General features: G+C 38.9%; 1 protein-coding gene across 9 annotated transcripts in view; it reads right to left on the reverse strand.

Annotated features, from left to right (window-relative positions):
* Window positions 1-2,650: 2,650 nt before the first annotated feature.
* ZFX (zinc finger protein X-linked) overlaps window positions 2,651-22,205 on the reverse strand; it is a 95,365-nt gene continuing 75,810 nt past the window's right edge. For all 9 annotated transcript variants that reach the window (XM_077887860.1, XM_077887861.1, XM_077887858.1 and 6 more), the window contains 5 exons: window positions 10,975-11,124; window positions 10,613-10,756; window positions 9,831-9,983; window positions 9,163-9,303; window positions 2,651-8,324 (listed from right to left, as the gene is read on the reverse strand). In XM_077887860.1, the coding sequence (XP_077743986.1) occupies window positions 7,141-8,324; window positions 9,163-9,303; window positions 9,831-9,983; window positions 10,613-10,756; window positions 10,975-11,124 (1,772 nt within the window). In that variant the 3' untranslated portion in view covers window positions 2,651-7,140. The remainder of the gene's footprint in view (window positions 8,325-9,162; window positions 9,304-9,830; window positions 9,984-10,612; window positions 10,757-10,974; window positions 11,125-22,205) is intronic.

Raw genomic sequence — 22,205 nt, forward strand, 5'->3', positions numbered from 1 at the left:
AGAATACAAAAAATACTAATTCAAAGGGATAATGCACCCTAATGTTTATAGCAGCATTATTTACAATAGCCAAGATATGGAAGCAACCCAAGTGTCCATCAATTGATGAATGAATAGAAAAGATGGTGTGTGTGTGTGTGTGTGTGTACACAATGGAAAATTAGCCATAAAAAGGATGAAATCTTGCCATTTGCAACGACATGGATAGAGCTAGAGAGTATTATGCTAAGGGAAATAGAGAAAGATAAATACCATATGATTTCACCCATATGTTGAATTTAAGAAACAAACGAGCAAACGGGGAAAAAAAAGACAAACCAAGAAACAGATTCTGAACTCTAGAAAACACACTGTTGGTTACCAGAGGGGAGGTGGCTGGAGGAATGGGCTTAAATAGTTGATGGGGATTGAGGAGGCACTTCTTATGATGAGCACTGGGTATTGTATGGAAGTGTTGAATCACTATGTTGTACACTTGAAGCTAATATAATACTGTATGTTAACTAACTGGAATTTAAGTAAAAACTAGAAGAAAGAAAGAAAAAAGATAGTATGTTCTAGGTAATGGGATTGAAAACAGAAAGCATTTTACTTTCTTCTCAGTACCATTCTGAATTTTCTATATTCTCTCCAAAAAAAATGTGCATTAAAACAGTTTAAAGACAACCAATCGGTATGGAAATAGTTGATGTTTGAAATGAAAACTCCTGAACACAGAATTAATGCTGTGGTAACAAGACAGATAAAAGATTTATGTGTATGGGCTAAGACCGGAAGATGAACAAAGATGAACCCCTTGAATAAAGCAACTGGCATTGTGGGTGACAATTTTTCTAAATATTGTTACAAAAATATGTAATAAAAATAACTTGCAAAGTTATCAGCTTTGGATAGTAAGTTAATTCCCTTGAAAAGTTACTTTTCTGAAGAAAAACTAAAGCATACCTCCCTAAAAGAAACAGGAACTAAATAAACCTTTATTTTTTTAAAATCATTTTTTAAAGATTTATCTAAGAGAGGGGAAGAGCACAGGGAGGGGGAGATAGTCTTAAGCTGACTCTGCACTTAATGCAGAGCCTGATGCCGGGCTCAATCCCGCGACCTTGAGATCACGACCTGAGCCGAAACCAAGAGTCAGCCGCTTAACTGACTGCACCACCCAGGTGCCCCAGGAACTGAACCTTTAGGTCAGTCACACAACCACCACTTCAAGAGGGGAGAAACAGAAGTCAGCTAGGGGGAAACCACCAGTATTGAAAGCTGAAAGTAGGGATCCCTGGGTGGCGCAGCGGTTTGGCGCCTGCCTTTGGCCTGGGGCGTGATCCTGGAGACCTGGGATCGAGTCCCACGTCGGGCTCCCGGTGCATGGAGCCTGCTTCTCCCTCTGCCTGTGTCTCTGCCTCTCTCTCTCTCTGTGTGTGACTATCATGAATAAATAAATAAAATCTTTAAAAAAAAAAAAAAGAAAGCTGAAAGTAAGAACCTCACAGTTTGCCAGAGGGCAGCCCAGAAGTGGACTCATCCTTACTATTTTACGAACCTGGCATGAGGAACTCTTCTCTGCCTTCCCGGAGTCCGGGCCTGGGAGGGCTGGTGAGGATGCTGCAGCCATTCTCTCCCACTTGCTCCATTTCTCTGGTGGAGGACAGAGCGGTCTCGGCTCCAAGTGCCTTCGAGTGACTGGCCACATCAGTCAAGGCCTCGACTGAGGGGAGAGAGATTTGGCTTCTTGCTTTCCCAATTCAACTTTATTAGAAGTTCACACGTTCAACTGGTGGTTTATGTCTATTTCTAATGTGGTTAGAACCCAAAGAGGAGAATGGATGTAACAGAACCTCCCAAACCACCGAAGATGGCTCTCTGCAATCTCTTTCCTTATTTTGAAGTTGCTTGGGCAAGAGGAAATGGCTGCTGAATTTAAAGCCAAATACAATCATTAAGGAAAAGCAGAAACTTGCCTCTCTTGGAAAGCAAAATAACATGGGTCTCGTTAACTATCCTATTTTCATCGATGGGTTTAGCTATTTGTGTGGTAATTCATATCACGGAAGAATAAACACGGAAGAATAAAAACCTCAGCTGGGTTTCTGTAGCAAAGTACCACAGTGGCTTTACAGCAGCAGGTCACAGCGCCAGAGCCTTTGTGTTCACCAGTACCAGCAATACAAGTAACACGAGACCAAAAGATCAGGAAAAACCAAGTAAAAGAAAATAATTCTTTTTTTTTTTTTTTTAAAGATTTTATTTATCTATTCATGAGAGAGAGAGGCAGAGACACAGGCGGAGGGAGCAGGCTCCATGCAGGGAGCCCGATGTGGGACTTGATCCCGGGACTCCAGGATCATGCCCTGCCCCAAAGGCAGGCGCTAAACCGCTGTGCCACCCAGGGATCCCCCAAGAAAATAATTCTTGATGTTGACCTCAAACTTGGCAAACTTAAGAATTTCCCTCAGAAGTCATGAAAATGATTTTAAAATCAGGTGCAGTTGCTACAGTGATATTTTCACTGATGCTAGAAGTGCTGAAGGGGAGGGGGTCATATCACTTCCAGTTTATATGATGTTGGAGATTTATTAATTTTGTGATTTCAGTCTCATCGTTACCGTGTGTGTGTATGCCTTGTCTATAGCCAACACTCCACTAGAATAACTTAAAACAAAATAGGAATTTATTTACAATAGCAAAGATGTCAAAAATAACAGCAACAATATATAACAAACCCAAGAATTATTTCATGAAAAAGGCAAACAATATATACACGATAAAACAAAATCCAAAAGGGCAAAATTTAATTTTGACTTGCTCTAAAACAGCTGCAGAATGTGGCAAAATCATTTTTCATATATGAATTATTTAAGTAATGTTGGGCCAATTAAACACACACACCTCAGCTTTTCTCTTCTATTTGCTGAATCTTCCTCGGATTAACCTTCCTTGGAATCTCAGAAGGAATACAAGGAATCTTCCTTCTATTAACCTTTGAGAAAATGGAACTTAAGGGAGACTATACAAGATTTATGAAGTATAGGCTACTTACGTGTGTACTGAAAAGGATACACACTGTCTGGTGGACTCACACTTCAAAAAGGTAAACCAAAGATGTCAACTAAGTCCCCTTGAAACCTCACTGCTAAAAAAAATAAAAATAAAAATAAAAAACCTCACTGCTTATTTCTTGGATTGTGTGTGTCTGTGTGTTTTCTCATCTACCACACAAAATTTGCACCAGTGATTTTTTTCGTTCCTTGGGTGCTCTAAAAGTTTCCCAATCTTGAGCATGCATCAGAATCACTTGGAGGATGTTAGGACACAGATCACTGGGTCTCATGCCCAGTTTTCTGATTCAGTGGGTGGGACATGCAGCCAAGAATTTTTATCTTTAACAAAGTCCCAGGTGATTATGATGCTGTCACTGTTGCCAGATCACACTTTGAAAACTATTGCTCTAAAATATCACCCCTTTAAGATTTTGGCCAGTCCAGGCTTTTCCTTCATGGATCCTAGAATTTGTGGGCAGCAAAATTGTTAACACTGAGATTCCCAGAGAATAGAGCAATACATTATGTGACTGCGTGGGATCAGACCGGTAAAATGCTGTCTACCAGGCACTGTACTACAACTAAATTTTTCACATGCTATGGTTTTATGTGATTCATGGCTCTGGGCAGTGACACCATGTTCTCTTGACCAATGACCCCAAGTTTTAATTATTTACTATTTCAGGCCAACACTTGTTCCTACATAAAGATCTGAAGGATCTCATCTTTAAAAATGAAAGATGTCTCAAATCCATCTGTTACTCTCTTTGGACCCCTGGTAACTTTTATCTAACTTCTCATTTTTGTAACGATGCCCATTCTCTATCTAGCATGTTATTGTCTACAAATCAAAGCCCTCCAAACGTGACACAAAGGTGTCACACTAAGGCAAGGCTTCTGCTGTGGAGGTGGGGACAACACCCAGTGATTAAGTATGCTGTGGACTGATACTGAAATGAACTTTAAGTGCTCTCAAAAACCACTTTATGCGTGGCAGATTCATCTCAGGGGAACTGGAGATGCTAATAAAACAAATCCCTTATGAAGATAAAAGAAAAAAAATGAACTTCAAGGACATGCTCATCAAAGGACTCACCAATCATCTCTTAAGTTCTCTGATATATTACTTGCAAATTCGCACGGCTCAACTATTATGAGTATTTGCATCGAGTCACAAAATTCAAAGCAATCAAGCATTTTGCAATCCAATGCTGCATAAAAGGAATTAAGAAATGGGGAAATGAAAATAATCCACTGCTTTTGATGTTTATTAGGTTTACAAAAACTGTACATTTTTTTCCTTAAGAAAAAGCATTAACTTAGTACTGGTATCAAATAGACTAAACATCCATTAACAGGAAAATATTCTGATTTTTATTTTTGCACGTTATTCTCAAGTACACAATTACAATAATGTCACACATCCCTATATGATTTTCTTTTTATGTATTTTACTTTTTTTACAAAGTGTACAGAGGGAGGGACATACAATATTTAATAGGATATTTCTACAGAACAATAACTTATATTATGTCCTTGTAAAAATCTGTACCTCTTTAAAACATTTAACTGAAACATCCATTTTTTTTTAGCTTTGCTAATCAAAATCGTTTTAAGAATTAAAACTAGGTTGTAACTAATGTCAGTACATAACAGTGACTACAATTTCATTTTCTCTTTATACAGACACATTTTATCATATTCACTTGACCAAACCCTTAAATACCTTTTAAAGGTTTCAATATTGTGCTTTAAAAAGAAAATAACTGTGTATGATTCCAGACTATGTAAGAGAAATATAAAGTGTGTAAAGTGTTGTGTTCTTTATCTTTCAGTTTATTTAAAAAAATATAGTTAAATGACCAATTATTTATATTTTCTGTACTAATTTTACAGCGTGTTTTAAAGTCAATAAATTTCCGCTTTCATTTAAGTGTCTTTTACGTGATTTCTGGGGAAAAAAAAAATTAAGGGAGATTTTAAAGGTTCTCACAAAAAAACAGACAGAGCTTTCAAGGATAGTACTGCAGGGCAATGAATCACACAACTGTAAGTTACTTTAAAAAAAAAAAAAAAAAAAGCATGTTATGAGAGCCAAGAGGGCACAGAAGCTCCCACTGGGACAGGCCCATGCCTTGGCTTTAACTGGCATTCAGGTTGGAGTCCATACCAGCCTAAAGCACTTGATTTACAACTGGACAAAATCAATCTAGCACTTCAGAGGCTTGCCAACCACCAAATATTTAGATTTCTAACCCTATAAATATAATTCTTGAATACAAATATCAATGGCACAGAGAAAGAGGAGAGGTAAAAACCTAATAGCACGAAAGGGATGGAGGAGCACCATAATGAAGTGGCAAGGCAGCTATCAAGTGGGAAGAAAGTTCCTAAATATCCTATAACGTGCCAGATACTCATATGCTGACAGTCAATTCAAAGGACCCCAAAAACTGTTTTCCCATTTCCCAAAATCCATCTTCACATAACCAAATTCTAATTAACCAAGTATATTTTATGCATCTCTGACTCTGATTCCAAACTGTTTGTTTAAAAAATGTCAGCTCTCAAAGAAAAACAAGACTGTAAAAGACTTGGTGACGTTCCAAATAAGGCCTCAGATTTTCCTCATGCACTTAAACACACCTTTATCTTCTAACCGAAGCCAATTTAAGCGTTCAGTTTTTTTAAAGTTTGCTAACTGCAACTAAGAAAGAACAGAGCAGGCTGGACCTGCCAGGTGTAAGTCATAATTAGCACCCAATCCCTGGTACATGGCGCTGTGGCTTCCTTGATCCCCCTCACTGGGTGACGCACAGCTCCCTCGTGGGCTTCTCAGAGAGAACTGAGGGAGTTAAGTCCAGATATTCATTAGCTTTTCAGAAAAATATAAAGGCATGGAGCTGAAGTTGTATGAAAACATTCTATCTAGAAACATCTTAATGTCTATTTTTCAATTACCAAAGATATTTAAAAGAAAATACCTTTACTCTTTAAAAATACTAGTGTCCTTATTTTCCTTCTAATTCTTCACCTGAGTAGTCTCTCTGAAGAGCATGATTTATAAAATGCTCTCTCATGCATCCCTGCATCTTTCATGTTATTGTAAATTTAATACTTTTCATTATAGATCTTAACTACTACTGGGGTTGTGTGTATAAATATGTAAAATAAGCAATACACACAGATACATGTTCTCTATATATGTGCATATATATAATTCAGGGTACATTTACATATATAAAGTCGCAAAAGATCCTACGAGCCACGAATTACCTCTAGGAGATTCCAAAATGCAGTCCTCAATAATCTCATTTGTAGCACACAACCATTCCAAGACAAAGCAGCACAGACGGAATAATCAAAATACAACAGCATCAAGCAAAATTTGTCAAGAAAGTTTTCTAAGTTTGCTATGCTGACAAAAGATGTAAATACATCAAAGAAAGCCCCCAAAGAAGTACAGTTTGTCTGCTAAACAAAATGAAAAGTAAACACGAACCCAGCCACTGTTCTTTCCTCAGCGATGCCAGGGACGCAAAAGCTCAAATGGAAACTTTCATTGTCATATGGTCTGAAAATAGTAAGCAAGACAAGTAAATGATTTCCATATTAGGATAATTAGATCTGACTGTAAAATCTCCCATTTATGTTAGTCGATGTCTCTGACAATTTTATTGTGAGAAATTTATGGGAAAAAAAAATGAGTCAACATGAATACTTTCCGAGTTACCAATCTAAAGTTACCTTAACTTTAAGTTAAATGGTCTTAGAAGAGTACCATCAAGGTAAGCAAGGTAAATATTTAAATAAATATAAAACTTCTAAGATAGAAAAATTCAGTATAGAATCAGGGATTACTTTATTAAAAGCAACTTACTTGTTGCTGCTTTCCCCCATTTATTAAACAAACTGAATAGAATTCAGAACACACTATTCAACAAAATGTAAAAAAAAAAAAACCAACTCAACTAGAAGCAATAATTCTATTTGTACACAGCATAAATCAATATACAGTATTGTATGTGAACGAGACTGATTGGCTTCAAATGAAATTTCTGTTTCAAGGCCAACATCTCTACAAATGTCTATAGAAGTACTGTTAGGGCAGGCCAACTTCTTTATGATGTCGCATTATGTGCTGGTTCTTTTCTGAAGGTCTACGGAACCCTTTCTTGCAGTACTCACAACGGTGAGGATAGTCTTTTGTATGAATGGAGATAACGTGCCGTTTAAAGCCTGAGGCATCTGTAGTGCTATACTCACAGTACTCACACTGATACACTTTCCTGCCACTGTGTGTCTTCATATGCTTTTTAAGCTCATTCTGTTGCCTAAATCCCTTTCTACATCTCTTACACCTAAATGGAAGATCTTTTGTGTGGACTGAGAGAATATGGCGACTTAGAACAAATGGATCTGCAATCTTAAAGTCACAATGTCTACACTGGTGCATTTTTTTACCCTTGTGGGCAGCCACGTGTTTCTTGAGTTCAGAAGGCCTGTGAAAGCCTTTATCACACATGTCACACTTATGGGGGTAGTCCTTCGTGTGAACCGAAATTATGTGTCGTTTCAAATCACTTGAGTTCGAACTCTTGTGGTCGCAGTGCAAACACTGGTGTGTTTTGCTTTCTTGGTGGATAAGAGCATGTTGCTGCACCTCTTTGGTATCTGAGAAAGTCAGAAGACAGATGTCACACTTGAATGGCATCTCTTTACTATGCTTAGTTTTTACATGTGTTTTCAAGTTAGAAGAGTCTGCAGACCTATATTCGCAGTACTGGCACTGGTACGGCTTCTCCCCAGTGTGGATTCGCATGTGCTTTTTGAGCTCTGATGGGTGACGAAAACCTTTGCCGCACTCCACACAAATATGAGGAAAGTTCTTGCTGTGGACCGCCAAAAGGTGGCGATTCAATAACCCTTGTTCAGCTGTCTCGTATTCACAGAATTTACACTTGTGCATTTTGTTGGCTCCTTTCTCCTTATGCACCATTTTGTGCGTAAACAAAGCCCCAGCATGAGAGAAATGCTTCCCACACTCGTCGCATTCAATGGCCTTCTCTGCTTTGCTGGTCAGCTTGTGGCTCTCCAGGTGGTTGTGTAAACTTATCTTCTTGTTGGTAGTGTAATCACAGTCAGTACAGCGGTACTTCTTCTTGGTAAGGTGTTCAGGATGGTTTTTCATGTGCCTTTTCAAAAAACCTCTCGACTTAAATTTTTTCCCACAAATCATGCAAGGATAGACAGTCAAGGGATGTCCATCAGGGCCAATAATTATTGCTAAGAAAGGAAAAAAAAGGAGCATGAGTGATCAAACCAAGTTCCACGTTGGTTTCTTCAAGCAGTTAAAGTGTGTGTTCTGAACGTTATTAGGGATGTATGCCTATGTTAAGCTATTTGCTACTTAACATTCCTTTTGCCATTTTTTTGGTATAAGAGATATAGCAACCCTGTCATAAAAAGAACCCTGGTCTGAAAACTTCATTCAGTATGACTGTACCAACCTCAGTCCCTCCAGTTTAAAAACTAAATCAATAAATATGTAACTTCTACCAACTAGTGATCAAAGCTATGTCAATTTAGAAAATCACTCATAAAAATAAAGTTTTATAATCACAATTCCTGCTTTGGTTATTCCAAAAAACATAATTTTGTGTCAATTTACAGTAAAGCTTAAATCCACCTATGGAAATTTTAATATGCAAATTGCCATCCACGAATAGACAGGGTCACACGAACTGAAGTACTTGTCCTGCTGCTCTGTAAATTATGCCTGCCTTAAGGGAACATAATCAGATTCTTTGTATTAATTTTGTTTTTAAAACAGTTAATGTTTGCAATAATTTGAGGGATTTCTTTTTATTTCCACATAAAAACCACCCGAGTTTTGAATTTTTTTTCCTCATCCACAATGGATCCGTTCCCTGTTTCTTTTTATCCCAGGAAATCATTCATGAATATCACTGAATTCTTAAAATTATATTTTCAAATTCAATACACAAAAGCTACATGTGGTCTAGCAGCTAAAATGCCATCACAACACCTCCGTGGATACATACTAGAGTTTCATCTGAGAGCTCGCAAAGCACGCTGCGCTGTGGAACTCTTGTGCCCTCACCTGTTTGGTACTGCCTGGAATCAGGTCTTCTCCTTTTCTTTGGTTTTTGTTTAGCCAGTCTGCCGAGCCCAGCAGACTCATCTATGTGCAAGAGGGCACTTGCAGTGCCATTCCGGGTTTCAATTCCATCAGAATTATTACCTAACAATGCGTATTAAAAAACAAAATTATACAGTATTATAAATTATAAAAAATTAGGGATTCTTTATTTACTACAACAACAAAAAGTAAGCCATGATACTCATGAATGACAGAGCCCCCATTCTAGGTAATGGGCTTTATGACCACATTTATTATAGTGAGACAGTAGGAAATGCCTAGCTTCCAAATCTAAAAAACACGTCATCATTGTGCCCCATGAACTCCCTTGTCTCCCAAAATTGTAAAGTCATGGGCCAGATACAATCAAGATGAAAAGTTTCAGCTTGAGAGCCTGTGTACTTCTTGCAGTACTTCCTGCTACGTAATATACACATGAAGGAAATTCCTGTTAAAAATAAAGACAAAAGGTAGACTTTATAATCTTCCTCTACTCTTGTTCATATCAAGTAACCCATACAGGGTAGTGGTGTTTCCTATTTTGGAAACCTAAGACCATAGACACCGTTCTCAATCATGAATTCATGTTCGCAAGCCAACTCCATCCAAAGAGCTGCCAAGTGACTTACCGTAAGCTGCCGCCCAAGCGATTGGCATGAAGGTTTTTATTTCATTGTCATCAATCTGTTGCTCGTGTGCTGCAGCGGCCGCTGCAGCCGCCGCAGCATCCTCCTCCCCTACGATCACCTCCATATAAACTTCGTCGGCGATTTCCGCAACATCTAAGTAGGAAATTATATCAACTTTTGTGACCAGGTTTACAGAGATCACAAGAAAGATGTTTTTATTTGAATTCAGTTAACAGACAAGTAGAAAGAAGGTTCATTATACATCTAGAACACAGCTTTCACATAGTCCTAAGCAGGTAATGCATATTTGTTGAACGAATCATTGATTTCTTGGTTTTCACCTTAAACTTTTTTTTTTAAGATTGATTATTTATTTATTTATTTATTTATTTATTTATTTTTTATGATATATATATAGAGAGAGAGAGAAAGAGAAAGAGGCAGAGACACAGGAGGAGGGAGAAGCAGGCTCCATGCCGGGAGCCCTACATGGGACTCGATCCCGGGACTCCAGGATCGCACCCTGGGCCAAAGGCAGGCGCTAAACCGCTGAGCCACCCAGGGATCCCCTTAAACTCGTTTTTTTTTTTTTTTTTTTTAAACTCGTTTTTAAAGCAACATTTTACACATCCGTCAAGAGTCACTGAGACTTCCTTTGGGATATGGCAGCAATATAATCTCTACAATAATGCTAGTTGTTTTCCTTTAAACACTGACCATATTTAAAAACAGAGAGCTACAAAAACATAAAATTTTCTCCCACAAAAAGGCCACCTACTTACTTAAATCTTCATCTTCTTGCTGAGAGTCGTTGACAGTCATATAAACCATCTTTTCCCTTGGCACACGAATACTGCTACTCTGATCAAGTAATTCAACTCCATGATCATTCTCAGGCTCACTTTCCACAATGTCTACGGTGCCACCTATCAGGGAAGAGGACAGCTCCGAGAATTTATCTGAAAACTCCATTTCTCCCCATCTGACTTATACATTTCATATACTTTTCTACTGCTACATGGAAATCCTTGTTTAAAAGTTATCTTCAGAAAAGATTTCAAATGTTCTCAATCTAAACCACCCAAAAGAAATCAGGGTGAAGGGTCAGATCAGGATGTATAATATGCAGAAGTTTTCCTCTTACCTAAGTCATCCTCTCCAGGGTCAGCTTTAAAAATGTACACCTTGATGACTTCTGGGCAAGTGCCATCCACCTTACAAGGGTCAATTTCCGACTCTGCATCCATGGTCATTCCAGAGGAACCATCGTGTTCTATTTTGCCAGCATCATCCACTGAAAAGGCAGGAAATACATTACAAATAACAATAGCAGACCCTTTAATAAAATGTTAGTTTCTAAAAGTCCTTTTTACAAATATAATCTCTAAGAGGCTTCATACAAAATCGGAGGATTTTTCCCTAGACAAGTAGACATGTGTGGCACAGTGGGAAATGTGGCTGACTGCTACGTCAAAGCAGGGGTCATGGAGGGCCTTGTGCAACCCGGCAGAGGGGTTCAGATTTGACAATGGTAGGTCAGAGGTTTCTCAATCTGGTCAGGTGTCATTATCTCTTAGGGAATGTAAGAACACAGTTTCCAGCCCAGCAGCACTAACAGAGTCAGAATCTGTAGGGGGAGGCCAGCTATGTGGAGAGATTTAGAGATTCTGCGCAGAGACTATTCAGCAGAGCAGCGGTAACAGCAGATCACCGTTTCCTAAACACCATACTGGCCTTTAGGAAAGTGGATGCAAAGGGATCAAGGCATAAAGTAAGGATAGCACTTGTGAGTCTACTGCAAAAATGTGGGCAGCAGATGCCAAGGCCTCACATCAGAACAGAAGTAGGATGGATGGGGAAGGACGCTAGACTGGAGCCCTGTCTTAGGACTGAAATGGCAGGACCTAAGAATGAAAACTGAACAGGCAGGACAAAGGAGCCAAGGATAACTTTGGGGTTTCTGATTTAGGTGACTGAGTATCTAGGGGAAGAAATGCTAAGAAGAGAAATGAGGAAAAGGATCTCTTCCTGCATGGTGAATAAACTTAGGGTCTGGGAGGTAACATCCCTGAAAGCTCTCACACTGGTGCCTGTCCCTATCCTCTTATTTATATGTTTACTTATTTATTTAATTTTATTTATTCATGAAAGACACACACACACAGAGGCAGAGACATAGGCAGAGAGAGAAGCGGGCTCCATGCAGGGAGCCCAAAGTGGGACTCGATCCCTGGACTCCAGGATCACGCCCTGGGCTGAAGGCAGACGCTTAACTGCTGAGCTACCCAGGTGTCCCTGTCCTTATCCTTTTATATTCACAGCACCCTCTGCTTGTTTCTCTCCGAGTGTACTAGTCACTCTATATTGTCACTATCATGGATTTCCCTCCACTTTCTCATTGATAGAGGAGAGAGAACCTGTCATTTTATAAGTCATTCTCTTAAGGCAAGCGTCCGGTGATGGCAGACGCTTGGAATACTGATGAGCCAATGATTCAGTGAATGAGATGTGAAGTCAGTGGCTGGATATTTGAGTCTGAAAGCTGAAGGCTGACACACAGATTTGGGAGCCATCAGATCTGTGTTAACTAGCCCTGAGATCACAGTGAGGACCTACAGCATGAGGAAAGAGTGGGGTAAGGCTATCCTGCGGACTGTCACAGTTTAAGGGAGGGACAAAAAGAATTCACAAAGGAACCCAAGAGAGGAAAGCTAGAGAGGCTGGTGGGAAATCCGGAAGGAGGCTAGCTAGGGAGTTATAAATCCCAAGAAGCCCATTAAGGCCCACGGCAATAATGCAGTGCACATCCAAGTCAAGGAGGAATGTCTGTACTGACTGTAATGTCTGTACTGGAAGTTGCTGATGCTCCTGGTGAAAAGCAGCATAGTGAAGGCTACACAGGGTCAGATTAAAATGGGGTGAGGATTCACTGGAAGGTGTGTGTTTCTTCAAGAGGTCTAACTTTAAACTGGACAACAAAGGGGCAGTAACTAGAATGAAGTGCAGAGTCAAGGACTTTTCTGTTTAGCTGATAAGAATACTCAAGCATATTCAGTCTGTGGGAGCAAATACAACAGACAGGAAGAAGCTGAAGCCAGAGGACATGGTGGACACCTCTGGATTGAGATGTCAGAGGAAAAGAGGAAGATGACATGAGAGGCAAAGATGAAGAAATTTTCCTTAGACAGGGGAAGCAATATGCTATCCTTCTGAGACCTGAGGTGGTAAACCTGGATGCGAACAAAGCTACAGTGTGTAAAGGGGGAAGACTGTAATGCTAGAAGCTGGAGGAGTTTGTGGCTGGTGGCTTCAACATCCAGCCTGACGTGTATTTACCCCCTTCTCAAAGCTCAATATTTTTATGACATAGCCGGCTGACTGAGCCAAGGCCATTTTGTTAAAAGCAGCCCTGGAATTTCAAAGTGAGGTAGCAGTTACAAGGATGAAGATCTCATCAAATGAGTCAGAGAGTTCTGAATAAATCTGTTACATCTTCAGAAAACTCATCTCTGAACAGTTTGATATTATTGAGCAAGGCTTGTCAAACTGATTCTAACAGATACTAGAAAATCAAGTGTCCTTGTGTGCACAAAGAACAGGGTCAGGCTAGCTGTTTTAGCATATGTTACTTTGTTAGTACCCATAAGATAAAACCTTTGATGACTGAAAAACCTCATCATTTTGGAGCTTGCCAAATGTCATGTATTTATCTATAATTCGGAGTAAAAGACCTTTTTCTCTTTGCTTTCATTATTGTCTAGGAAAACACATTTCAAGTATACAGGTTCACCTGAGCCAAGCAAAGCCATTCTATTGTTAGACAAAAGTAGAATTCACCTTCAGGTTTTTGCCTTGAAAATTTGCCCCACTAACTCAACTTATGAAATTATTCTGAATATGAAATATTACAGAAGTGATTTTTTTAAAACCACTTTGATGGTCCTGTTAAGTACTCAAAATTTCTCTGATTTTAAAGCTACCATTAAAAATGAATTTCTAAAAATAGACAAAGAAATCCTGGATAAAACTGAGTCATCATATGTATGATTTCCACCTAAGTGCCTTCTTCTAATGTAGTGATGAAGAACTAGAGGTCTGGAACAAGGCCTCTCCAAAATAGAAGAGCATAATTTCTGTAAATTAAGACTACTTCTAATAATAACTACCATTTGCATGGCATTTTGCTATTTCCTTATCATTTCTATGTACTTTTATTTTATTTGATCCTTACCTTCTCCAGATAAAGAAACAAAGGCTCTGAGATGGTATGTGATTTGCCCAAAGTCAATGAACTAATAAATAAGAGATGGGAGAGAAAAGAGGTGCCTGTCTTTAGAACCCAGATCTTAGGGTACCTGGGTGGCTCAGTGGTTGAGCATCTGCCTTTGGCTCAGGTCATAATCCCAGTATCCTGGGATCGAGTCCCACATCAGGCTCCCCACAGGGAGCCTGCTTCTCCCTCTGCCTATGTCTCTGCCTCTCTCTCTGGATCTCTCATGAATAAATAAAATCTTAAAAAAAAAAAAAAAACTTAAAAAAATAGAACCCAGATCTTTATTTTCATCTTCTGATTTTTTAATTTACTGTATAAGACTTATTATTTAAAAAAACACCAATAGTCCCACCAGAGACTCCATCATGTTAGTAAATTTTCTTCCCAGTTTTTCTATTTTTGTTAAATCGGCATCAGTGTCCTCAAGCCTTATATAATAACCTTTACAACTCAGCCAGCATTTTAAACTTCAAAACTGAGAAACACTGGACTTATCAATGATCTCATTAGTAAGAACAAAACTATAGCAAAATATAGGCAATACTTTATACTGCTTGAAGGAAGCTTCAGTAAACTCTCCTAAAGACCAAAAATTGAGGGATACTTATTTGCAATGGTAATAGATATCACTGTGCCTAAAAAACATAGCTCATTAAGATCTCAAAAAATCCAGTAGTTTCTGGAAAAGAAAAATTACTGGAGTGGAGGTAGGAAATAAACCACTTCAAGTAAATTGTTTTTTTGGTTTTTTTTTTGGTTTTGGGGTTAGAGAGAAAAAGAGCACTTATGGGGGGGAGGGGCAGAAGGAGGGGGGAGGGAAAGAGGGAGAGAGAGAATATAAATCTTAAGCAGGTTCCAGGTCCAGCGCAGAGCCCAACACAAGGCTCAATCTCACCATCCTGAGAGCAGGACCTGAGCCCAAAACACAAGTCAGTCACTTAACTGTCTGAGCCACACAGCGCTCGTTTTGTTTTGTTTTTTTCTTCTTCTTCTTCTTTATGAAGTCTCCACATGCCAGGCTTGAATCATGACCCTGACATCAAGACCTGAGCTGAAATCCAGAGTTGAATGATTAACCAACTGAGCCCCCCCAGGTGCCCCTCAAGTAAACTGTTAAATGCTGATCTAATTAGAAGATCAGTCAAACTAAGCTGATGGAGAATCTATGTAATAAGGAAGGATGGTGGTCATGATGGATAATGTAACATTTACTGACCACATACCTTGCACTAAGCATGATGATAAGCCCTTAAAATGTAACCATTTACTCCTCATAAAAACCTTATGAAATAGGTAATACACTACTGGGTACTTACCCCCAAGGTACAAATGTAGTGACCCAAAGGGGCACCTGCACCCCTATGTTCACAGCAGCAATGTCCACAATAGCCAAACTATGGAAAGAACCCAGATGTCTACTGACAGATGAATGGATATCTATACAATGGACTATTACTCAGCCGTGGAAAAAAAAAATTAAATCTTGCCACTTGTAACGACATGGATGGAACTAAAGAATATGATGCTAAGCAAAATAAGTCAATCAGAGAAAGATAATATAATCTCACTCATGTGGAATTTAAGAAGCAAAACAGGATCAAGGGGAAGAGAGGAAAGAAAAAAAAGATGAAATCAGAGAGACTGACAAGCTATAAGAGACTCTTAATCATAGGAAGTAAACTGAAGGTTGCTGAAGGGGGGGGTGTAGGTAGGGGGATGGGGTAACTGGGTGATGAACAGTACTGAGGGCACATGATGGAATGAGCATTGGGTGTTTTTGTTTTTGTTTTTTTTTTTAAATTTATGATAGTCACAGAGAGAGAGAGAGAGGCAGAGACACAGGCAGAGGGAGAAGCAGGCTCCATGCACCAGGAGCCCGACGTGGGATTCGATCCCGGGTCTCCAGGATCACGCCCTGGGCCGAAGGCGGTGCTAAACCGTTGAGCCATAAACCCAGAAGGCTTAAAAAAAAAAAAAAAGAATAGGTAATACTGTTTTGTTATTCTCACTTAATCTCACTTACACAGCCCTCAGTCAGCTTTCCTATAACAAAGACCCAGTTGCATTACTCTCTGGCCCAGAATGGTACCCTATTTCCTACCAAATAAAATACAAACTGCATAGTCTAGCATCCAACCTTTGACCAAGGTGCCTTGTGCCTTTGGCCTTGCCTCCCCTATCAGGCCCTAGACGACCCCATGTGCCCTGAGCTTAAACAATACATTTTTATTTCCATGCCTTTATGCTTATTGTACTTATATATAATTCATTGTAGGAATTGTACATCTTACTGTTTGAAAAAAGTATTTTTAAAGTATAAAAGTAAATTAAAATGTGATCAAAATCCTACCACCCAGAACTACCAATTTACAGATTATTCAGACATTTGCCTAGGCATATTTATAAATTAAAGAGTGAACAGATATTTTAATGAAAACTAGATACTGTAATATGTCATTTTTAAACAAAAATTATTACATTATAATTTACTTGAACTCAAACAACTTTAATTCCACAGTCAATCTCATTCCCTTGCTCTCCAATCCCCTGCCCTCCCCCGCCTCCTTTCATTCCATCATACTGGCTTGGTAGAACCATAAACTTGCCTAATTTCAACTTTCCTCTCTGCCTCTGCACCAGCATCTATGTCACTAATCTGATAGGAAACACACACACACACTGATGGCTTCACTTTAAATTCATGACCCTGAACCTGAAGCAAAGCTTTTCTGCTACTTTCCCTCTCTCTTATTTACTAGTATCCTCTCTCCTCAAATCTCTAATTTCACCTCCCCATCCTCATTCTCAGTTGATGATCTTATTTCACGGAGAACAAGTGAAATGATTGGAAGATTCACTGATAGCCAGATCTACACACCTACCAGCAACCAAACCCAGCCTGTTACCAAAGACAAATCACCTGCATTCCTAGCTAAAGCCTGCCCCCCTCTTTATTGCTCCAACATTCTCTCCCCTATACTGGATTGTTTTTATCAGTATATAAACAAACTATTCTCTTTCCCCCTTTAAAACAAAAACTCTTGACCTCATTTCTCCAATTCTTGTCATTCCATATCCTCTAAACTCACTTCAATCGGGCCCATGACTTCACCAAAACTGCTCATCACTTGACTCTAATTCACTTTCCTCACTTGGCTTCCAGGATGCAAGTTCTTGGTTTCCTCCTCTCTCACTGGCCATGCCTCCTCAGTCCTTTGCAGGAGCTGCCTCTTACTTAGCCTCTTAATGTTGCAAACCTCAGGGCTTAGTCTTTGGTCTTGGTTTATTTACAATCACTCCTTTGACAATGTCATTCTGTTTTATAGCTTAAATTTTATCTGTATGCCAACAACTCCCAATTTTGTATCTCCGTTCTAGTCCTATTTCCCCAACTCAGATTTGTACATGTCTTTGATGTCTATCAGGTATCTCAAAATTAAATTCTGTGCTCAAATGTCATCTCAGCAAACCCTGACCACATCTGTAACCCAAAATTCTCCTTATACTCTTGTCTTCTACCCAAGAAGGTATCACTCGTACTACATCACTTATTTGTCTGTGTAACTCTGTTAGAACATAACATAAGGGAGGGAAAAGCACTGGCATGTATGTTCCATTGTATGTATCATTGTTCACTGATGTATCCCAAATGTCTACAATACACTGACATAAAGATACAACATTCATTTCTTAAATGCTGATCTTCAAGTAAATAAATGTCTAGTCATTATCTTACTAGTTCTTAACCCTCTAAAGTAAATATATTACAAAAACATTTAGTCATAGTTTGCTCATAACACATGAATTAATCTTTTTTTTTAAAGAGAACATCTGTGCAAGAGAGGGACACAAAGAATCTTGACCAGGCTCCATGCCCAGGTGCAAAGCCTGATGCAGGGCTCGATCTCATGACCCTGAGATCATGACCTGAGCCAAATCCAAGAATTGGACACTTAACCGACTGAGCCACCCAGGTGCCCCATGAATCAATTTTAAACCCAATATCTGGGCACCTGGGTGACTCAGTGGTTGAGCGTCTGTCTTCGGCTTGGGTCCTGGGATCAGGCTTCCCATGAGGAGCCTGCTTCTCCCTCTGCCTATGTCTCTGCCTCTCAATCTGTATCTCTCATGAATAAATAAAATCTTTTAAAAAAAAGTCTGTATCTACTGTCATCCTACTATGAAAGATACGGAAACGAACACATCAACATACCTTCCCTTCCACCTTTCTTTTTTTTTTTTTTTTTTTTTTTGAGAGTGCACACACATGGGGAATGGAGGTCAGCAGAGGGAGAGGGAGAATCTTAAATAGGCTTCACGATTAGCCCAGAGCCCAATGATGGGTTCAATCTCAAGACCCTGAAACCATGACCTGAGCCAAAATCAACAGTAGGGCCCTCAACCCACTGACAACCCAGGTGCCCCTCCCTGTCCCAAATATTTTATAGTTACTTTGATATTAAATGAATGCCAATGCTCACTACCAACCCTTTTACCATGATTTCTCCAGTCTATATCTCTCTATACTGACTGATCCTTTGGTTTGCTAGATTCCTTACTAAATAGGGCTGTCAAGAGGGCAAATGGATGTCACAGTTCCTGAGTTCTTGAATATTTGAAAATGTCAGTCTGTGGCCTTCATTTCCAAAACAATTTGGCTGGGAATAAAATTTTTAAGTTACATTTTCTCAGAACTTTGAAGAGTTGTTCCACTATCTTCAAACACTGAGTATCTCTGTGTTGATGTCCTTATAACTCTTAACCCTTAAATTTCACTAAACATCACTAGGATTATGACTTGCTGTTTTTATCATCCTGTCAATTTCTTGAAACAAGAAAGATTTTATATTTCAGGAAAATTCCCTGAAAGATTCCAATTTTTATCTTAGGGCAGTTTCTTCCGTTATAAATATTTTTGTAGTTCATTCATTGTTTCCTTCTTTTAGAATTCCCCTTATGTGTCTGTCTCCTTTATCTGTCTCCTGTATCTAGCCATCTCCTCCATAATTATTTTTGTACTTTTTTTTCTTAGTCATTTCATTTTTGTGATTTCCTAAAGCTGGATCCTCTGTCTGTGCTTATTTACTGAGGCATATTTATTCTTACGGTTGCTTCTAGGCTGGCTTTTATCTTGATAGTTTTTTCTCTTCAATTTTTTTTTTTTTTAATTTTTAATTTATGATAGTCACAGAGAGAGAGAGAGAGGCAGAGACATAGGCAGAGGGAGAAGCAGGCTCCATGCACTGGGAGCCCGACGTGGGATTCGATCCTGGGTCTCCAGGATCGCGCCCTGGGCCAAAGGCAGGCGCCAAACCGCTTCGCCACCCAGGGATCCCCTTCTCTTCAATTTCTTTCTGAATTCTGTTTCTATCTGCTTCTATTGTCTTATATTCTTTGAACTTCTGCATCTCCTTTTTGACTTTTAAAAAAGAGACCATGGGCAGCCCGGGTGGCTCAGCGATTTAGTGCCACCTTCGGCCCAGGGCGTGATCCTGGAGACCCGGGATCAAGTCCCATGTCGGGCTTCCTGCATGGAGTCTGCTTGTCTCTCTGCCTGTGTCTCTGCCTCTCTCTCTCTGTTTCTCTCATGAATAAATAAATAAAATCGTTAAAAATAATAATAAAAATAAAAAAGAGATGTTGGAAATGTCCTATATCTGCACTAGACATATGTGGTTATTGAGCACTTGAAATATGGTTGGTGCAATTCAGAAGCTATAGATTTAATTTTATTTTTCATTTAACTAAATTTAGCCACATGTAGCTAATAACTACCATATTGGAATACACAGGCTCAGACAATTGTTGGGATACACTTACTCTGTTTCTTTCAGAGATTCTTCTTGCAATTAATATATTGTATTAATAAATAAAAATATTTTAGAGAGCTGAAGAACATGAATCCTTAGATTCAAAGAGCTCATCATGCATGAAAATATAATGCATGACAAAGACCTACACCTAACTAAACACAATTGTATATTTCAGACCAGCAGGGTAAAGGAAGATCTTAAAAGCTTTCAGAAGAAAAAGAAACACCTACAAAGGAATGAGAGTCAAAATGACATCAGGCTTCTAAACTATAATATTAGATGCTAGGTGACAGTGAAACATGGCATCACAAGTTCTCAGGGAAAGTTCTCTTTAACCTAGAATTCTGTACCTCACCAAATAATCATGCTTAAGGATAGAATAAAAATAGTTTTAGTATACAATCTATACTCCTTAGGAAGTTATGTCAATATGTGGTCCAGTACAATAAGAGTAAATCAAGAAAAAAGGTGGCATGGGAATCCAAAAAACAGTAGATAAATCTCAGGAAATGAGAAAAGGAAATTTTCAGAAAAAGGTCTCTGTGACATTAAGCCTAGAAAGCAACTACTTCAGAATGGAGCAGAAACATAAAAAGCTTCAAGAAGGGAGTCACTGGGAAAAGGAGGATTCAAAGAAAAACCTAAGTGGACGGAGAAGTCAGTCAAACTTAAGGACAGATTTCTCAGAAAGCACAGACACTTAAGAAGGAAAATCCATGCTATGAGGATGGAATCAGTCTCAAAGACTGATTAAGCTTGAAGTCTATAAACTATGACCAGTACTCACAAGGAGGACATAGTCACTAAATTCCAGCCTTCCAGAATCAGAAGCTAGTTATCTGAAAGATCTTAAAAAACAGGCTAATTTTGAAAGAAAAGTAAAGATGATTTTACATCCTAAATAATTTATTTCAAGGACAGTCTGAATACACATATCTTTTCTAAAGTTTAACAAGAGCCCCAGGTTTGAATGTTAGGATTGACATCAAGGAGGGAAATCAGGCCTTTCCAGAAGACCATACAGTCAGTATAGCATTCAAGAAAGAATTTGGTTCCCTGAACCAAGAGCCTGTTCTAACTTACTCTGACAAGTCCAATAGTCTTACTACTTACTCACTTCACATTTTTTAAACTTCTAAACACAAAATCCAATCAAAAGAAAAACTACAGAGTAAAAACTTGTTATTATTCAATGTCTTAAGATTTCCTGTGTGGGCAGGTGGCTACTTAATAGTAAAATATACCATAGATGGGCAGTTCCCCTTAAAAGGATACCTGAGCTCATGAGCAATTGTTATGTCCTAGACATTGTGGTAAGTGGTGTCCGTCTCTCTATTTTATCATGAAATCAATGACAACAGCTCCATGACCTAGGTGTTTTATCTCCACTTTACAGATGTGAAACCGGAGCACCTAAAAAACTAAGTAACTTACAAGAAGCATTCTGCTGAGTAAGCAGATGTTCCAGTAGATAAATACATTTTGTAGTTCACTTCTGGACCTCCCTTTCTTAGCTTCCTCCTTAGGAATCCCCTTTCTGTAGTTAAAATTCCATCTTATTTTTATTATATAGCCTATAAAAAAAATCTGAGAATTAGTTATACTCTGATCTCCTTCACTTCTTGGAACTTTCCTGGAGAGCTTCAAAGATTTAATGAAAATAGCCTTATTTTGTACAAAGGGAATTAAGGATCAGAGTCATTCAAGTGCCTAAGTTACAGTGATATCCAGCATAATGTTAAGAGACAGAATATACAAAAAATATTTGCCAAATTGCACTGAATTGTCTAAAACATAACTAAACTTAGTTAACCAAAAAAGGATTTCTTAATACTATAAATTCAAGAGGAAAAGAAAGGAATGACCATTACAATCCCAACTTGTGCCTGTCTTTACCCAAAAATTCTCCAGACAACAGCAAGGTCTTAAGTGAAGCCAGTCCAGAGTTAGTCCTGCTGGTCCAGATGATGCCACAGAGAAACTCTAGTGGACGACTAGCTAGCTGTTACTGACAGGCAGGCTCTGAGCTGGGCACCTGCTGCATGTGATCTCTAATTATCCCAAACCAGCCCACAAGACAGGTAGTAGGCCTGCCATCTTACAAATAAAAAAACGAAAGCCAAAAAGAAGTCAATAATTTGCTCAAAATCATACAGCTAGTAGGCAGCTGGGCTGGCATCCAAATGGAACGCTGGCTGACTAAACCGCAGGCACTGTTTCCATACACCAAACAGCTTCTCAAAGATCCTGAAAGGAGACGTGTTTTCTCTCTCCCCATCTCTCCTCCTC

The sequence above is a fragment of the Canis aureus genome, chromosome X, assembly GCF_053574225.1.
Source record: "Canis aureus isolate CA01 chromosome X, VMU_Caureus_v.1.0, whole genome shotgun sequence".
Classification (NCBI taxonomy): domain Eukaryota; kingdom Metazoa; phylum Chordata; class Mammalia; order Carnivora; family Canidae; genus Canis; species Canis aureus.